This window comes from Molothrus ater, chromosome 2, assembly GCF_012460135.2.
Source record: "Molothrus ater isolate BHLD 08-10-18 breed brown headed cowbird chromosome 2, BPBGC_Mater_1.1, whole genome shotgun sequence".
NCBI lineage: Eukaryota > Metazoa > Chordata > Aves > Passeriformes > Icteridae > Molothrus > Molothrus ater.
The window spans coordinates 15,795,539-15,816,534 of record NC_050479.2 but is presented as its reverse complement, the minus strand read 5'-3'; the positions used below and the strand labels follow the sequence as shown (position 1 = coordinate 15,816,534).

Below are 20,996 nucleotides of genomic sequence, written 5' to 3'. Positions count from 1 at the left end.
GCAGACAACCTTTCTTTAGCACTTTTCGTTCGTCTCTTTCTTCTTAACTGGTAAGACTTCCACTAAGGTAGCTGAAATACAAGGTGAAATGAAACCTTCATCATTGTAATAAAAATACTCCAGAACAATTATTTTTATCATCAAAGAGAAATCAGGAAGATAAACTTCCTCATTTTTGCTCTTCATTTTATTTTGACAAAGATGATATAAGGTGAGTGAAAAAAAGAATTTTTTTGTCTGCCTAGAAATACATGAAACTGCTATGTACACCTCCACGTTGTTAAATTATTTCATCTTTGTACAAAGAACATGACATCCAAAGGCATCCAATAATTCTTTCATGAGCAGCAGAACTAGTGAAGCTTGGAGAGCCATGGATTTGCACCCTGTCAGGACTCATCCCCATACAGGGCACCAATTGTTGGCACTGGTGCTTGGCACCAGTTCATTGTCTTACTGTAAAACTTTCATACGTTCTCTCTGTGAGTTCCCACGAGCAGCTCCTCACAACATAGACTCCTTTTCTCTTTCTTCTGCATGGCCAGCTGACTCCTTCCTTGCCCAATTGTCTGACCCTTCCTCCTCACAGCACAACTTCCAACTCTCCTCTCAACCAGCTAAGCCACTCTTTTATAGCACCCATCCTTCTTGGACATAGCTGTGGCCTATTCAGGGCAGGGCTGGTCCTACTCTTTGGCAATCAGTACAGCTGCAACTCCTCAGGGGTGAGATTGCCCTCAGCACTGTCTCTCTTCTGCTACAATCCATCCTCCCACAGCACCCAATGCCTTCTAATCACCTCAACCTGCTCCCACCTCATCTTGTCCCAGCTTCCACTTGTATCCTACACCTGCACAGCTGGGAAGGTGATAGTAGATGCTGGGACTGCTTCAGAGCTGCACAGGCACTGACTGACTGGCCAGCACACCTGTGTGGCTTGGCCACTGCCTGTTGCCACTCAGAACTGAGGTCTTCATTCAGTTGGAAGCACTAATTCCCCTATTCTCCTTTCAATTTAAAAGAACTATTGTGTTGTTATGATTATAGAATAATTATGTTCCTCTACTCTTTTGCCAACTGTAGCTGGTGGCATGCAGAGTGTTCAAAAAAATCAAGGGGAATAGGGCGAATAAACGGATGCTCTTAAAAAAGTATTTGTTCCATTAGGAAATTAGAATAAAATTTCTAGTAGCAAAGACCTCCAGAATGTCACAGGACAACAGTGTCTTTGCTGTTATGATTTCAAGGACTCCTCTCTCATATGTAAATCACTATTTGTGTATTCAGAAAACAACATCAGAGCCTTCATATCATGAAATGAGGTTTATAATAAGTTTCCTACAGGACCTTAATAATTAAGTTTTCATGAAGATATACACCATTATTGAAGAATCTCTTAATGACAAATTTGTCTTTTCCTCTTCAAGGACACAGTTAAATTTTTATTTCAAAAGCAGTTCTGTCTTTCACACTACATTTTTGGATTTGAAAAACAAGAAGAGCGAGGAAGAAAATAAAATCCTCATAATTTTCTATATTGTATACTAATCCGTTGTATACATACAGTTCTGCTTATGGAATACCATACCCTTCAGTATAGCAGTAGTTTCTCAGCGTTAGATCCAGTGTTTACAGCGAAAAGCTGAAAATCTAATAAAACCTTTAATACCTTACATAATGAAATAGCTACTAAAGATCTGTCTCCTTTACACTGCAGACTGCCAGAAAGTGGTCCATTTCCCCAATAAATTTTTTTTGGTCCCAAAGATAATGTAGCTTGCATTATGTTTCTAAACATTAACTTCACATAACCACTTGAGCAGTGTCTCACTCTTGCATCAAGCATTGAATTTCACAACACAAACGGTGGGGAAGCCCCAAAACAGAGCAAAAGCATAGTTCAAACAAACCCATGTGCTGGATTTTAACCACTCTGCCATTCTCTGGAAATGGTCAGTTCACACTTGTTTACCCAGGTTTTGGCACAGAACTTCCTACAACCTGACTGCAGAGCATGTGCTGGTTGGGTTTGCAGTCTTCATAATAAAAGCTTTATTAAGCCCTTATTATCAAGCCCTTTAATTTCCATAATTCTCAAAATAGCAAATGATGAACAAACTAAATATTCTGTCTTCTATTCAAGGGATCTATTGCCAGCCACCTTTCTAGTGATGTTTACTTACCCTGTATTTTCAGCTTTTTGCTACTTTTCATGGATTTTAAATTAGACATTGAAAGGCTTCTGTACAGAAATAACCCTGTCTTAAAACACTGTTCCAAATGCCAACTCCTAAGCTGTACTGAACTTTATGTCAAAAACCTCTGCTGCTTTGCTTGCTGCAAGTCCCTCATGCAGTAGCTAACCCAGATTTCCCCACTCCATGATACATCTGGGTATGTCATACTTGCATGACTCCTCACCTCAATCCCCTTTGGTTCTGCCTCTAGGGCCACAACCATTTCCACTTCTGCCAACGTGCTGTGAGTAGGGATGACTTCATGTCAGTTCTGATCTGTGCAAGGATGAAACTTCCTGCCAAATTAACCAACTCCTGGAATCCAGCTGCACAGCTCTGCTAATTCTATCCAAGGGTGCAATGGCATGCAAGATCCCCTTCTGACCCTGCCACCAAAACTTTCCTTAATCTTTGTCTTTTCTCCCTCCTCAGCAGCATTACACAAAGTACTTCTCTCCCCAGGTCAAAGCACTTGGCCACCACCCAAAACTTGCCCCAGAACTCTGTCTAAGATTCCTTAGCATCATGTTAACCAGAGTGCTGGAGCTCTCCACGTTGAACTGAGCAATTACTTCCAGTTTACTGTCCCTTTCATTTTTTGTTCTGTTTTCTTAGACAGGAGATTTCCACACTTTCCAGATGCTGGGCAAGGCAGGCAGGCTGGTTTCATATCTTACCAACTTAGTTGCCTTTTTAATGGCATCAGTACACCCTTCACTATCTCCTTCTGAATCATACAGTCTGCTACAAAACTATTGACAGCTCTTATGCTGATACATTTGATCAATAATATTACTTTTATTTGTGAAAGTGGGCAAAGTGTTCTTTGTGCATTTGAAAGCACATTATCTATTTTCTGCCATTATTGATTTCCAGCTTTTCAGTGGATTTTTCATACACCACATAGGAAAATACCAATTTGAATAGATATAAAAATGTATGTGGAGGACTACTGAGGCTGTCAGGGTTGTAGAGTATGCATTAAGAGAAATTCCTTCACATTAAAATACTTATGGAAGAACAAAACCACAACTGTCTAGGTTTCAAGTGTGTAATGTCTCAACAACATTTTTAGTTTTGCTGGGATAAACACTATCTTTTCCTAAAAATAACTGTTGAGTTCCTCTTGTCTTTTCCATTACTCCTGCTACATGAATGAAAAGTTACTTCCTCAAACTTAAAAGCTGTGAATAAATAGACCTCTGGCTCCAGTCAGCTGTGTCAGCAACAAAATCCATCTCCAAAACAGTTCTGTGATTAAAAGTCATAGAATTGGCAGGTGAGAAGGCATCTACATAAGAAGAATTCAGTATGCAACTGCAATGATGGTTTTTCTGGACAATGACCAATGTATGTACCTTCCCAACACCAGAGAAAAGTGAAAAGCAATATTCACAATGGAATCTAACAGGAGAGCAATTTTCTTTAGCAGTTGATTTAATTGAATGACTTTGAACCAGCTTTCAAAAAGTTTGACAAACCATCACTCTCTCATAGGACTTTTGGAACTATTTCACCTACAACCAAATAAAATGCAATACTAGTGATCCTTCTGCTCCTGCAGGTCCTGCAACACTCCTTGCCACCCTGTCAGATGAAGTGCTTGTGAAGCAGTATGAGGAGGTAGGCAAGGAACAGATCAGCTATTAAAACCAAGCTTTTCTCTTGCTAGTTTAATGCTAACCTTGATCATTCTCCTCATCTGGCCCACAATGTAGCCAAATATTTGTACCAGAACATAGGAGGAACAAAAAAAGGAAAAATGGCTCTTTTTTTGGTGGCAATGAAAGATTAACATCTTCATGAAACTACAGCCTCAGGCTAATATTTACATTTGTTACTTCTGTTTTCCACTACTCTGTTTGCTCAATGACCGCCACACATGTGACTAAATCTTTTGGTTTTCTTTAGGTCACTGGTCCTTTTTTATTAAATAATTTCCTGGAGACTTCCTGACCTCTTCTGAATTCCCAGAAGTGACTGTGACCCTTATAATTTAGGATAACACTATGCTGAGTCAGTAGTCTAGCAGAGAATTCCTAGGTCTAAAAAACACCAAGTCTTATGACTGCAGTTGCAAAATGAAGCAAAAATGGCTGACACTGCATCTTGCAGCTTTTGCAGAGCTAGATACCAGACTCTATAGATCAGGGACATCTGGAATCTAACAGGAGTCTAACAGAAGCCAGCACAAAGTACATCTGGTACTAAATGTATAGTAATGAAACATGTTAGTACAAGACAGGACAACCATCTTGGATATACAAAGTAAATACCTGAAATCCTTAAAGAGGTCTTAACAATGGCATCAGACTTGGACACATCATTAATAAAAATATTATCATACTGTAATGAAAAAGGAAATTAACAACTTTGTTTTAAGCGACAGTATTATGATGAACAGAGTTCATGGAAAGTCAAAATAATGTGGTGTTAATCTGTCAATTGCCACAGTAGAGTATTTTCAGAGCTAGGCTAAGCACTCTCTGGGTAGAGAGCTGGTAAAATCTGGTCCCTAGACAAAACAATATCAGAAACAGATTCTGATGCAGCCAAGTATTTCTTGGGGGAAAGCAGATATATCCTGGGCTGTCACAGTGGTGCCAGTGCTCTCTGGAAGTCTGTGGAACAGAGTGGCAGATTCACAAATTCACAGCCACAGAAGATCCTGCAGTAAAAGCTGGAGTCGTGAGGGCCTTCACCAGAGCGATGCAGCTCAGACAGAGGACCATGCCAGTGGATAACACCCCTGCTGACTTCAACAACCATTCCCAGCTAATTTGGGCATCTGCAGGGAGCTGCTTCTCGCCACGAGGAACTCTGCCCAGCCTCCACTTCTGTTTCTAAATAAAGTTGGCGCCGAAGTTAGGAAAGAGCGGCTCTTGCTGTGTGACAGATAATAATAACAGCAATAATCTTTCCTATCACAGTCCTGTGCTGGGGCCAAGAATCAGCCATCAGCCACTTGTCAGCACTTCCACATTTCACTCCCTTGTCAAGCACAACCACCCTACCATTGAGCTTGGAAACTAACCATCATCAGCAACATGCTTTGAATTTTTATAGAGGATGATTCTACAAATTAACTGCAAGAAAGGAAGAGGCACAAACATGTATTTATAATTGAAAGGGGAATGCAAAAAGATATAGAATAGGAGCTAATGCAAATGACTGGTGTATCTTAACTGTGAAATAACATTAGAAAACAGTGACATAACCATAAAAAAACAGGGTTCATGGTCCTATACATCACAACACATGACTAATAACAGCACAAGATCCCATGCTGTATGCACCTTGATAATGGTAGGGTAGACTGTAAACAAGAAAATTCTGAAATAAGATAAAACGTGTATGAAGTACTCAATGAATAAAATTTGGGAAACTTGAAACCAGCAGAAATCAGAAATATACCTTTGCAAGCAAACTATCTTGTTATTGGAGTTACTGCACTTACATAATACAGGAATTCAACAACTGAACACCTAAATAGCTAAAAATGCCATGTTACTCAGGATAACCCAGGTCATGCATTGTTTAGCACTGTCTGATACCTACATGTGTTTTTCAAATCTAGTTATAGCAAAGCAGATTTCCCTAATTTCAGGGGCTTTTAACCCTATGAATCAAAGTATTTCACATAGTGTGTGAAAAATAATTAAAATTAATGCAGTAACAAGTTTATTCCGGCATGGTGCTTTATCAGAAGACTGGTTTTAAAGCATGTATCAATTCCTGAAAGTAAAATGTTTCATAGAATCTAGCACACATCATAAAAGAGCCTGAACAATGTGCCTTATGGGCATTGCTTTCATACAGTTTATTGCCACTTGCAGAGAACAGCAAAGCTTTGCTTAAACCACTCTAGAGATTGCATGTATGCATGTAGGAAAGGGAGCAGGGCAAAAGCAGAGGTGAAAAATGCCTCTGCAAAATGCATTCAGAGTTCAAGCCCTTCCCCAGACACACACTGCTGTCCAAACCCCCACAAGAAGCTGGCTCAGAGGTTCCTAGGACAGCACACTTCTGAGCAGAACTCTGCCCAGCTCTCCTAAACCACCCAAACAGTGATGCTCCTTCCTACCAGCAGCCACAGGTCCTTTTTGCTATGTACATTCTAGCCACTTTATGCAGAAGTTTGTTCCAACCTGGGTTTGAAAACACCATTCCATCAGAAGAGGAAGGTCTTATTGAATAATAATTGTAGTTTCCTGCTGGTCCAAGTAGACAGAAATCAATAGGTTTCCTACACTGAAGTGACTCAACAGCAGCAGAATAAGTCACCTGATGCAATGCAGACAGCAGAAGTATGGAGCTTTTTTAAAAAAGTACAAAGGCATATGTTTGCATTAAACTTTCACCTACATCCAAAAATCTTTTTTACGGGGGGGGGAGGGGGGCTTAATGGGTTAAAAAAGAAATTCTAATATCAATCATTTATCCAAATTATTTAGGCCTTCAATCCATGTTGCATGACACTGAATTTGAAGGAAGCTGTTGACAGGCCCTGCTTCTCACCTACAACCCCAAAAATCATCCAAAGCATTTTATGGTTGTCCAGGAGCCAGAGACCTTCAGCTACCTCAGGATGCGGATTAGTGCTGTAACTTACATAGCACAGCTTACTCTTATCTACAAGCCACGGGGGAAGGATGTAAACAGCTGCACAGCCCCAGCTCCAGCCCACAGGAAAGGCTAACACCAGCTCCCTGTCTCCTCAAAATCAACACAGCACCATCCCAGCTACCACCTCATCAAGCAAAGGGGAAGGAACTCTGAACTTAAGATCTGCCTCTCAGTGTGCTTGCACATTTACAGGGGCATATTTAACTTAGCAGTTACAAATTCATCAAGATAACTGAAGGAACAACCAAAAAAATGTTACTGACCCAGTTTAAAGTACACCTGCAAAGCTTCAGAGCTCATGGAAAATATATTAACTTGCACAGTCAAAGTATATTCTCGTGGCCCCAAAATTCAGTCCAGATAGGGTTGTGTTCCATATTCCACAACAGTATCCCTGCATTTCTCCTCTGCCTTCATTGTCTCCACCACAGAATAAGAAGTCCAACTCTCTCCTATCACAAATGCCATTTTGTCTTGGCACTGGGAAATATACAGAGATCCCAAAGTCTTGCTCCAAGGCTCAGCATCTGGTGAACCACCCTGCTCATGTTTGTTATTCCTTAATTACAGGTGAGAAGGGACAGGGGAGAAAGGTTGATCTGCTAATTTTCAAATCAAGTTAGCCACGTTTTTCTCAAAAATCTCACAGCACCCAGATGAAAGGCTAAAGGAGACAGATACAGACAGCTCAGTCTAGAGGAGAAAGGTCAGGGACAGACCTCAAGGGCAGCAAGGCCTTGCTGGGTGCCAGGTGACTTATCCAGCAGCACTGAGGGACAGAACTGCTGGCTGCAGGGAGACATTTATCTGCAGAACCTCGTGGAAAAATCAACAGCCACTTTTGTGGTGGGCAAAGGTAGTTTTGAGACAAGAGGAGGTTTCATTGCTGTTGTTACTTCAACAACCAGCATATTTTGGTTTTTGCCTTCTTTAAAGGAGATTTCAGTATAAATTTGACTAGAAAAACATTTTGCACCTGAGTTTGACAACGTTTGCTTTTGACTAGCACCTTGTGGACAGTTATCACATATTGTGATAAAGTGAGCTTGCAAATGGCTCATAGAAATGATAAATTATATACCTGACAGTTTTATACTTCAGGCATGTAAAATGTATTGCAAAGCTTTAGAATGAAAAAAATCCTTTAACTGATTAGACAAAAGTTTTTCAGTGTTCATGAAAAAGGAGCTGCCACTCTCTAAACTGTTCCTCAACAGCATTTTTGAGTACGTGCATAAACATAAATTACTTGCAAAAATACTTTCTTCTCTATTCTTTCAGCACTCCCCGTAGCCCTGTTCTACCACTTCTCTTTTTCCCTCTCACTTCTTCCTAAAAATTCACTTGCCTCTGCTTTTTCATTGATACAAATATAATTCTGGGTCTAGCTTAAATAAAAATAACCAACAAGCCAAATGATGCCCACATCTGTTTCCATAACTACCTCCCTCTGCTTCATCTGGAAGCTGCTGAGAATGCTCAGCAGGGACTGCTCTCCCACATCTCTTTAGGCTCCTTATGAAAAGGTCATCTTCTGCCTCCTCTCTGTCCTGTCCAGCACCCAACTGGAAAAAATTAAATTCTAAACCATTGTCCCAATTTTCCCCATACCAACCTCCCAGCTTCCAAATGCAAATCCAGATCTAAATATTTTATTAAAACAAATGTGCTCTGTCTGCAAGAAACCTGAAAACAGACAGCTAGCAATTGCCCAAATATGGCTCCTTCTCTTGCATTACTCTTTTTTTTTTTTAGTTATCTGTTACCTTGTTTAATACATAATAGATACACACACAGATGTACATATAGTCAGCTCCTTGATGCAATGACTGTGTTTTTGTTTAGTGTTTCCCAGCATGGTCCATAAATGGGATTCCTAGAGCTGAATACATGACATACAAGGGAGCCACTGAGGCAAACAGATGCCCAGAGGATAGATTAACCTGGGATTTCACTTCAAACCCAGAGTGACTTCTTCTTTCTATAGGCTGTTCCTGCACTAGAAGAAAGACTACAAGAAAGGAGTAATTGAAAAGAAAGGGTAAGCAATTAGGATTAAAAAAAGATGGGGGGCACTGCACAGTAAATAACAGGAAAATAAATGATCTCCTGGAAAAAGATACTGGAATCTGGATAGATTATGATACCTTAACTGAATACCAGGGTAGCAAATGACCACAACACAGGAAAAGAAATTTAGATTTTATGTATCTCAAGTCATTATTTAAACTGAACTCATAAACAAGATGTGCTTGAAAAGAATGAGTGAGCACCCATTCCACTCCTGCCAAGAAGACAGCACTGGGATGTTTCTTCCATCCACAAAAAAAATCATGTCAATGTCACACCCACATGTCCAGCACAGACTGGTGTCCTTTCCTACCTCTCTGAACTGAAAGCACCGACTTCCAGGACAGGGTAGCTTAGCTAAATACTGGGATAATTTTCACCCTTATTTTCAAAAAAACAGTACTTTTAAAGGAAATGTGTATCATCTGAGACACTACATATGCATATCCAGATATGGTATTTAAACTCAAAGAATAAATATTTTGCACATTCAAGTTTCCTGTGCCATTAATTTTTTATGTCCCATTTTGGGTTGGTGTCATATGTTGCATGCATATTTTAACCTTAATAGGCTGAGCAGTATGTTCTTGTGCAATTTGTGTAAACTGTATACTGATTATACACCAATTAGCTGATCTTAAAAATGAAAGGGATTTTTTTTCCCTGCTAGCAATGATTTCTCTGAAGCTGGCAGTATTGCAAGGGAACACCAAAGCCTGTCTGTGGAGAGGGCCTGAATGTGTAAACAGCAGAAGAATAATCCAACAAAAGATCAATGCCTTCAAACTTACTATGTTAGAAAGGAAAACCAAAGCTGAGCATACTGAGGGTCAGACACCTCATCAAGCATGATGAAGGCAGCCACTTCCACTTCTTGGTAATAAAATATTTTATGAAAAAGATTTTGAAGTTTGCCTTTCTGTTGAAAAATATTACCAGAATCATAGCTTACATAGATTATTTAATAAAAGATTGAATCAACACACTCATATGCTGAGAAGCCAACAGCCTGGGTTTCTAATAAATGGGGTGTTTCTAATAAATAGGGTGCCTTTTTATATCCAAATAATAAAAAAAACTATCAAACAAAATGATGAAGCATTTTTCTTGCAAAATACTTTCCCCATTTCCCTAATTTACAAAAATAGACTTAAATCTCAGTTCTGCATATAACAGACTTGTTATTTATTCCTAAATTAAACCTATTATATCAGCAAACCTATTTACACAAAACTTCCCTTTTAGCATTGCATGCAAATGCTCTCTATTATTTAAATGTAGGCTGGAAGGTAAATTAAATAATTCTCAAGAGAACTAGAAAAAACTTTCCTTGCTCTCAGTATTTGGCTTTGATTAAGAGCATGTAACACGTGATAAACTGTTCCAGATTTGCTGGCTCAATGCAGCCTGCAATTACAGTTTATAGAAAACAAATATATCTGACAAGGAAATATATCTCTGCCTCAAATGTGTTTACTCATATAACAATTGTTGTGAGTTTACTTACAAAATACAGTCTATCAGTTCCAGTTTTGCAACTTGACCTAAGCAAGTGGGCTCTTGTTCCCAGACACACAAAACAGCACAATGAATAAGATACTTAAAAATAGGATACTCAAAAATCAGAGCAAAACTAGTCTAAAATAAGTTATAGCTATTTAACACTTAAAGCTTATCCAAGGCAGGTTTCCATTATGTCCCTTTATACCTGAATGAAGATCATACTGAATTTATGACAGATCTGAAACAGTTGCACAACTTTGGATCTTGTTTTAGATTTTGAAAGTTAACTTAGAAGAGATGGAATTTCACCATGTTGGAAAATCATTTAAGGAAAATAAAAGATATCTTTCAGTGTTTTTCTGTTCCAGGACCTGGTTGCAATTTTCTTATGTTATTAAATAATTGCAACAATAGCAATAATTTTGCTTTTTTCAAACAATCTGAAAATGTTCTCGGAGAATAAAAGACTTTCCCATCCTGCTATTACCAAAGTGCAACAATGCCAATTCTAAATAGAATAAAAGCTGGTTTTTAATATTTTTTTTTTAATGTCAGCTTTATAAAAGTTTTAGAACAATAGTACTATATGCCAACAAAAAAATCTAAAGCAGGGAAAAGTTATACTCAAAGACCCACTCATGATCAGGAAAGGATTTTCTTGACTTATGAACTACAGGATAGTTCATAATATCTATATTATAACGATCTATCTAACCAACTATAACGATCCCTCCCAGTTTCTGGCAATGAATATGCAAGCCAACCAACATCTGACATTTCTCCAGCTTCAGACAGGTGCCTCAGTGCCACAGCCTTTGTCCCTAGAAAAGGGAATAGACAGGGCTGACACTGCAGCACCTGAAGCATCCATCAAACCAGCCCAGAGCTGCTGCAGCCCTGGGAGCAGCCAGGGAAAGCATGGGGCCATCATGCTTCCCAAACCCCATCCCTACACTCCAGCAAATGGCCCTTTCCTGAGCCTTTCAGAGGTGAAGAATTAACACGCTGCAGTGGTAAATTATAATGCTCCGTTTCCTGGATGTTAATTGCCATCACTGCCATGCTGGAGCAGATCTCAACATCTTAATGAGGCAGGTATAAACCAGGTTTTGCCAATAGGCAGCCTAAGGCAGAGCCACCCAGAATACATGGAAGTTACTCATAAATCTGGGTAAGTCACTGCAATAAATCAGAAAAAATAAAGCCTTGCCTATCTGAAAAAGCAATACCTATTAAAATACCTGACCTAGGAAGATAAGTGTGGTAATTTGGCCAACAGTTAGTGATTTAGCAAAAGTTCCATAGCATTTCCTAAACTAAATTATGTCCACCACAGCAGTGGTCACTACTGGTTTTTTCCATTAGGTCACAAATATCTGTGGTCAACAAAAAACATTAAAGGATGAGATATATTCTGGTTTTACTGCCCACAGTGAAAAGCAGAAAAAATCAAATCCTTCCATCTCCTCTTGGCCTTTGTAACAAAAACCTGAGTGATTCACAAATGGTGACGTACAACCAGTTGTAGCCCTCACTATGTAATGGAAGTAATAACCCAGGTAGGTTCCTGCTGGTGGAGTTACACCATCTTTAATTTGTTCCTATGTTACACTACACGTGTAATCCAACACCCATTACTGTTGTGGTTTAACTCCAGTCAGCAAATAAATATTATGCAGCCACTTATTTAAATTTACACTGATTTTATTATTAGAACCCCTAATTTCAATACAGTACTTAGAAATAATTAGCATGAAAAAAACAGGATATAAAGTTGGATCCTAAATACCTTTTTAGTTGAGAAATTCATTATTTTCCTCTTAGTTACTTAGATGTTTCTTACAAATAACTTAGCTATTTTCCTTGAATACCACTGTTGGAGACTTGTCAATATTACTCAAGGAAAAACTCTCTACAAGCCAGAAGCCCAAGAGGCCAAGATTCCTCTCCTCAAAATGTAAATGCTTGCTAAAGTGCTGACACTTAAATTAGGCCAACCAAGTTAAGTAGTAAAACTATACAATATAACACCACAGCAGCAGAATAGCACTTATTTTCATCATCTTGGTAATAAAAACAATGCAGCAGCACAGAATGCTTCACTCCCACATCACTGGACCTGCTCTGAAGTTACAAGCAGCAGGATTACATTGCCCAAGCAAAAAAATAATACTGCCTATCACTTTCACTGCTGAACAGTGGCTAAAGACCTCTAGATGCACCCCTGTCCTCCTCACTTCCTAATAACAAAGAGAACAAAAGAAAACAAACCAACCAATGAACCAAACACAAACATCCTGTCCCCTTTTTCATGTCTTGCAGGTCATATTCTGTGATAAGTAAACAGATTGAGTTAGGATTTAATAAAAATCCCGGGACAAGAATCCTTGAAGAAAGTAACACCCATAGCACTTAGGGCTCCCTTTTCAATATGGCAACACTTTCCACAAGGAGACTGGCCACACAGATCTTAAAAAACTCTTTTTGAACCCAGCAGCAATTGGGTTTCTCAACTCTCCACACTTAAACAAGGCTACTGTGGCACCATGATCAAACTGATCCCAGGAAAAACAGGGGGAAGCTCTCTTGCCTTGTGCCCCGTGCATCCTTGGCTGTGGTGCCAGATCATGGCCTCCTGCACCTGCTTTTTCTGCAGCAGCAGAAATGGCTGTGGAGAAGCAGCCAACATGAGCAGTGCACCAACCCTGACAAGATGTACAGGTGGCCACAAGAAGTGCAATCCCCACCAGCCAAGTCCAGTGAAACAACATCCTCATATGAAATCTGCTATTTCCAAACCTAACCCCTGCCTCAGCTTACAAATCCTCATGTCAGACTTTGCTTTTCTCATCTCAGTAAATATGAGGTTTTGTATTCTTCAGCTAGGGACAGAAAAATCTTTCTCTCCTGAATCCTTTAAAGCTTCTAGCCAGAGGGAAGAAAAAGGAGGAGAAAGTGCTCTAAGATCCATATTTGGAGTGATATCCCCTTGTGACTGAAACAAATCTCTGTTTCTGCCACAGCTATTAGCCTTCTCCAAATAGCAGCAGAAGCAATATGGAACAAACTTGGTCCCTAGATAATTTCCCAACTATTCATATGGTTCTGTAGAGCAGCCATGAAAAATAATAATTCTTAGTAATTTAATTCTGCTGTTGCTTGAAAAACTTATGACCCAAAGCAGAAATTTTGGATGTGTCTCTAGATTCAAGACAACATTGCAAGCTCAAAAGACAAAGGTTTCTGAGATTTATTTCCAATCTTTTCTTTCAGAGGATATCAATCCTTGCACAAGAGGTAGAGATTAGTCTGCTTCACATTTTAAAGGAAGTAATACATTTTGCAAAAAATTATTAATTCTTCTTCACTTGCAGCTGTAAACCTTAAGTATAAGACCTCTACTGAAACTGCAGCTCAAATAAAATGCTAGCTGATAATACATAACAGGAAATGTCCATAACAGTCCTAAAAATACAGAAGGCACACTAAAATGGACATTACATTACAGCAATGATTAATGACAGCAGATATTCTGTATAAGGCAGCAAGCAAGGAACTGTCAAGTGAATCCCCCAGAAAAAATTACAGCACATCTCTTGCACAGACCCAATTGTCCTCCTACAAACAAAAAGGAGCATAAACATAACCTGAAGAAAAATCCAGGTTTTATATTTCCAAATTTTTGCTTTGTTCTGATAGTTCTGAAAGCAGGGCAGGGAGCTAGGGTATGACACAGAAGATTTGGGGCTTTCATTTTAGCTACCCAAGACCCTACATAGGAATCTGCATTGGGAGTCAAGACAGACATGAAGAGCACACATTCCAGTCTCAAATGAAAGACAGTGAAAGACACTTCCCAAGAAACTAATACAGTAAGTTGTATGTTTTCCACTTCTTTTTTCCTTTTTTAGAGCTCTCTGTCCCAGACAAAGCATGAATATGTGAATGTAGACTGACATCCCTGTGCAAAACCCTCCATACATGCAAGCTGCCACTTCCTTACTTTATTAAGCTTTAGCAATCTCCTCATACAACTTTCTTTAATTAAATTTATGGAGGAGGGATTTCCTTAAAAAGAAAGGGATGTCTGTGCAAATTAAAGTGGAAATATTAGACGTGCATCCGTATATACCAGTCCAAGAGGACAAAGATTTTTTTCTATTATTATTCCTGCCATGCCTTTTCAGTTAAATAGACTCTAGCTTTATTTCTAGAAACAAGGAAGGTTTACATTTTGTTCTTTGCAGAGCCTGAATTTAATCTACATTTAATGTCCATATACTATACCTTTTTTGTTGGTTCTAATAATTGTCTCAGACAACAGTAAAGGGCTTCCATTGGAAACTTCATTTATAGGCTTCTCTGGTGGTTTGTTGGCAGTATTTTCTTTCTTCATGTCTTTCTTTATTTCCTGCAGAAGACAGGTAGAGAGGGAAAAGAAAAAAAAAGAACAAGTTTAAAAAAAAGGTATTACAGAATATTATAAATCTCAAGCTCCCAAGATTTCTTAAAAGTTCTATGTACACACCTCTGCCTGCTCTAATGTTACCTCAAAGACCCTTACAAAGTTGAAATGCCACAAAAATAAAGCAATTTTCAGTAACCTTTTCCAATGGGCACTATTGTGGGTTTTTTTTTCAAATAACTCCTTATCTATGCATGAAAATTGTAGGATAGCTTTAAAAATCTCTTAATAAAGATCACCAAAGCTGAAAAGTGTGAGGAGGGGAAACAATGAATGTCTCAGTTTATCAAGCAGTGAGCTGTACATTTGATACACAGGGCAGAACCAGCACAGTGCTCCTGATGTAAAAGCAGCTATGTCTGCTTCCCCTCCAATGAGAAGACCACAGAAACAACCACCATAGCAGGAAAAAAAACCTATTGACTAGGAAAATATGACAAATGTTACCATAATTGGCAGAAGCATATAGCAAGACTGCTGTCAGAGCTGTTGCTAACACTGACACATTTTGCTGCTCGCTACCTTTTAAGGAGATTTACAATACATATCAAAAATTTATATGGTGGGGTTTCATGAAAGTAAATCCACAGAAAACAGCTTCACAGTTACTGCTAGAGATGCACAGATCCTCTCTATCAGCTTCTTAGGCAGACTTTAAAAGCCTAACTGTGTTGCTGTCCATACCCACTGTGACAAAGCACCCAAAATATCATCACCTTCCATGTATCTTATCTGGAAATGCCACTAAAGAAAACAAACAGCATTACCTCCACTTTCTAGACAGGTAACTGACACACTACAGAGGCTGAACCATTTGCTTATAACCATGTCCCAAAATATCAGGGAAAAAAAGAGTTTTGGCTCCAAGCTTTGTCCTACAGAGCCACTCAGGCTAAGAGAGAACTCAGAAGAAGGTCCCTCCTCCAATTCAGTTCAAAGCAGGGTCACCTTGAGTGGAGGTGACCAGGCTGTTAAGGGCTATTTGAGCAGCTGGGTTTTGAAAACCTCAAAGGACAGAGGCTGCAGAAGCCCACTGCTTGACTGACTTACAGTGACAAAGATTTTCCTTATATCTTGCCTAGAACTTTCTTCTCAAGTCCCATCTGCTCTCTCCTGTCCTGCCCACCAGGCATCACTGTGAAGGGTGTGTCACTATCTCTTGGATAACAATTTCTATGTAGCAGAAGTTCCCCCAAAACCCTGTTTTCAGGCTGAACAAGCCCACACCTCCCTTAGCATCTCCTTAGGGAGCAGCTTCCAGAGGCACAGAACTTGCTTCAACTCATCAATATCTTCCCTTTATGCAAAATTCTCATCCCATCCACAAAATGGGATGCTGTACTCTGGATATGGACTTATGAGTGCCAGGTAAAGGAGGATTTCCACTTCCCTCAATCTGCAGGCACTTAATGCAGCCCAGGATGCTGTTCACTGTGTTGGTGCCAGGGTACAAGACTGGCACGTGTTTATGTTGCTGCCCACCAGGACCCACAGGTCCTTTTCAGCAGAGTTGTTCCCAAATTTATCAGGTCCCACTCTGCAGAGCAGCCAACATTCCTCCTTCCCAGGGCAAGAACTGGTATTTGTCTTGCTGGATTCCATAATGCTCCTGTCTGGGGCCCTCTGAAGAGCAGCCCTGCCTTTAAGCATGTCAGCTGCTCCCCCAGTTTGATATCATTTGCAAATTTGATGAGATCTACATTAAACAGGCATCAGAGACAGGTGATGGCTTTGGATGAGCTCTTTCCATTACAAGAACCACTACCTCTCCACCTCTCTTACATTCACCACCCTCTCCTACAAACCAGTGCAGGATCAACTTCCATCACCCCAGCACTGTACATACACAGGAAATACTGTAGATCTTATTTAGATTTTCAGCATATCAGATATGAGCACTAAAGCATAGAAAGCACATTTCTATTTGAAGTTTCTGGAGTTGTCATCTGTGAACAGCATCAAGCAAAGCAAGAATTTTTAAGTTATTCTCTGTAAGATGCACCTTAAACCTGAATCTCATAATTTTTTTTACCTTTTATTTCCCCAAAGCAATTATTATTTCAAAGCTGACTTATAAGATATACAACATTAATACAGTCTTCTACATCTGCCCAAAGTATTTTCTGTGTATCAGTACATTAGCAGAGATAAAACTTTAATAAATTACTGCCTATGGCAGGTAGAATAAATCCTTTATCTACTGCCATCACACCAGGTAAAATAGTATCTAAGAGACAGCTCCTCAGAGTAACCATAATAACTGAAATAACAAATGTGAATATGTGGATGAGAGGTGTGTGATATCTGTGTGATAGATGCTGCTGTTGTTAGAAGAAATATTGTTCATAGTTCTGGTAAAAAAGTGAACCATGTGAGAATTTAGGAACACTTTATACATTTAGAAGAATATATCACTTTCTAAAAGAAGTGGACTAGACTTAACACGTACATTATTCCACAAGCTTCTTTTTCACAGCCTTAAAAATGAAAATGTAAATAGATTACTTCACCCAGAGCTTTACATCTATTTTGCAGCTAGGTGACAAACTCTATTAAAAATTATCTGCCGTTTAAACAGAATTTGTGAGTCAAACAGCATTCTCATGTGAACAAGACCACAAGATAACATCCTACGGAAGACCCCGTCTTGCCAGAACTTACTTCCTGTGTGCCATTACTGTGTTATTTTTCATTCTTTATGTCAGAATGTAATTAAATCCTCAACTCACAAATTCTGAAACAGTAGTACTATATTTTTAACTGTAAAAATCCTTTTGCAACTTCAAAACTGACAGAGAAAATTGTCTGCTATAACAGAAAACAATGCTGTACCCTTTAGTCTCCAGCTGAATGACACTGGTGCCTTTGCTGCTGCTGACAGCTTTTTGAGAAAGCCTTGTTTGGCTCCTGAAAAAAGCAAAGGAATGCAAGACAACTTCCAAACACTGGCATTTGTTTGTAGGGTGGGGAGTCTTGCACTTCCTTCTCATCCACTATTTGTGGAAAGAAGAAAGGCACACATGCTGAGTGTCCACTAAGCCAAAATTCATACAGAAGGTTTGGCACCTTGCAGTCATCAAAATTGTCCAAGGACTTCTTTTTTGTGTGCCTTTCTAACATTTGTTTGAGCTACTTTTCATTACTGTTGCCTTTGATGCTCATGAGAAGGGCCATAATCTTTCATAGCTACTGCCCAGAGTAACATGACATGATCAACCCCAGCAACCTGAAATTACACACTCTGGAGGGAGTTGAAAGGAAAAGAGGAGAATTGTCTAAATAATGAAACAGAAATCAAGTAAAGATCAATCCAGCCCTACTAAGCTAAAATCTTATCAGAAACACATTCATACTTAGCAATACCCTATGGGAAGCCCATATCTAAGTGGCTTAGGATGCATTCTGCAGTACGAAATGCCAGCTTTAGGACCTTGGCGCATCTTTCCAATTCCTGGTCTTAGTCTACAGCATAAGACTAAAAACCTATAAACAAAACCTAACAAATGCCCCAGCCTCCAGCAGCCTCACCCCTGTAGCCTGCAGCAAACACTCATGCCAATATTACAGCCCCTCTCCTCTCTCTAGTATGTGTTCTCCTGCCTCCTTGCTCTTTTCTCTTCTGTAGTGTTCACCTTGGGGGAATTCAGGATTTTAGAACTTTTCTTCAGCTGTGGCTCAAACACAACCAGGCACACTTATCCTCAGGCCAAAGGGACCCTTGGTGCTATTAAATTCAGAAATATTGACATAACCTTTTACATCTATCCCCACTCTAATCTGCTGTAAAAAAATAGATTATTACTCTAAAATATATAATGTCTTACTCAAAATTGCATTTATTCTTGAAAAAATGAAGTGAAAACAAACACAAACAACTCTGATGAAATAAATATACCAATTAACTTTATTTTTATTTTAATCTCACTTTATTTTACTGCAAAAAATTATACTGAATATGCCTACCTGGCATATTTGGTAAATGAACTACAATGGCCCTAAAAGCTTGGTGCTTTATCAGTAATAGTTATAGAAATCTCTCTATGTAACCCAGTCCTTCCAGATCTGCAAGGAGTTGAAGCCTACCACATGAGGAAAGAGTAGGCAAATGAGCTTGCAAACCCATGCATATGGGCTTGTGGAAACTTTCCCCAGTGTACAACAAAATCTAATTCCAGTTCTGATTTGAAGTTGAAGTTTGCAGATATTATTTTTTTAAAGGAGAAATTCCATGTACACAAATAAGTAGAAAGAAAACTTCCAGTTAGGATAGAAGTCCTCAATCTGCCATGAGTGGTTCAAGAACAGCTGAATTTAAATGCTAAAGGAGGATGAACAGAAACTAATAGTCCAGTTTCAAGTTCAGGAAGTGCTGTGTCTTGAAAAAGAAGGTTGTGTAATAAAGGAGAGGAGAAACTAGACAGGTAAGATATTGGACTGCACTATACTGGGAAAATATCAAGAAATACTGGGAAAAGATCAACCCAAAAATACTGGGAAAAGATCAACTTGCTGCCTGTCCAGCAAGGACTTCAGTGCACCTCCTGACCAAGACTTTTGCACTGGTTTCTGGTTTTTATTTTGACTACAGCAGATATATTCACACCCTGATCAGATACAACCAGATACAATCTGCCCTTGGGTGGAACGGGGTGGGTGGACTGGTACAGCCGGACATCTGCGCCACGCTGGGTCTCCTCCAAGGGACACAGTGTGAGAACCTTCACCAGCAATCCCTGTGCTGACAATATCTGGAACAGGCTTGGCAAACTTGAGAGCCCCTCCCAGAATAAAGTTCACAAGACAGATGTCAATGGAAACCCCACAAAGAGCCTCAGGAGAAGGAGCTCAAAGGGATCCTGAGTGCAGTGCTTGGCTCTTTACCTCTCAGTTCCTGTGAGATGTTTCTGCAGAATGAGCAGCTGTCTCACTCACACAATCCATTTGCAAAGAAGTAGGCTTTCACAGTGCTAACAGCTTCAAAAATATCTCTAAGCCTAATCTTTGGGACTCTTTGGTTCTTGGTTTTGGAGCACTGCCCAGTATAAATTTCATGGATCTAAATGATGCACTTCTTTCCTAGCCCACACAGAGATAACTGCAGGTTCAGGTTAACAGCAGATCATTTTCAACAGGCTATGCCTCAGGAACCCAACCCTTAAGTAAGTAACCTTGCATTTCAACCACTAAATCTAAAAGATGCTCTCTTGATGTCAGAAATTTTAAGACAGCTCCCACCTCCCATCTACGTGGGTTTCAGTGTGATTCCAATATGATAAGCAGTTCTTACTGGGAAGAAGCATCCTCAGTCTGAGAAATACTGAAAAAAGTAATTGTGAACTTTAAAAATAAACTAGACTTCATTCCATGAAATATTATGATTTCAAAGATGTTATGAGGGCATAAAGGCCCTTAAACTTTGTACATCCTTTTAATACATTAAAAAATTCTATTTTTTTGTAACTAGGATTCAACCATATTGCATAGATATCAATAGCCAAATCACTGTGAAAAGATTCTTTTCTTCTAGCAAACTTTGAAATATATTTTCTCCAAAGAAACACAAAACCCTAAACAATACCTGAGCTGTTTTTATTTGGATCTTCTCTAATCCTATCCTACATCAGTATAAATCACAGGAAATTTGAAAGATGTTATCCCTAAGCTCATCAGCTTTACAACGTGACAAAACTTCAAATAACAACAAATTACATAGTGTGATGAAAGTCCACCACATAGGAAAATACAGTATATTCAAGTATACCTGTACCCTATTAAATGGCTATTCCAACATATAAAATGTATAAATTAAACACAATTAAAATTTATAAATTAAGCACCTTATCTTTTATAAGTAAAAAACTGTTACTCATTGGAATGACACATGCTTTGTCATTCTGAAGAGAGGCAAAAAGAACAGTTAACAGCTTTCAAAGTGAAAACATAGTTTTTCTACTGCTGTTTGCAAGACCTAGCTTTTTTTCTCAGAATTGAATCATTTATTACATTTCAAGGAACAAGTTTCCCCTATTTATGTGCCTTTACATGATGAAGTTTCCGCCCCTCTATCAAAAAGCTTCTTTGAATTTAGAGCAAAT

General features: G+C 39.1%; 1 protein-coding gene across 3 annotated transcripts in view; it reads right to left on the bottom strand.

Moving 5' to 3' along the window:
* SH3KBP1 (SH3 domain containing kinase binding protein 1) overlaps window positions 1–20,996 on the bottom strand; it is a 211,470-nt gene that overhangs the window by 119,236 nt on the left and 71,238 nt on the right. For all 3 annotated transcript variants that reach the window (XM_036382203.2, XM_036382221.2, XM_036382211.2), the window contains exon 3: window positions 14,724–14,847. In XM_036382203.2, coding sequence (XP_036238096.1) covers window positions 14,724–14,847 — 124 coding nt within the window. The remainder of the gene's footprint in view (window positions 1–14,723; window positions 14,848–20,996) is intronic.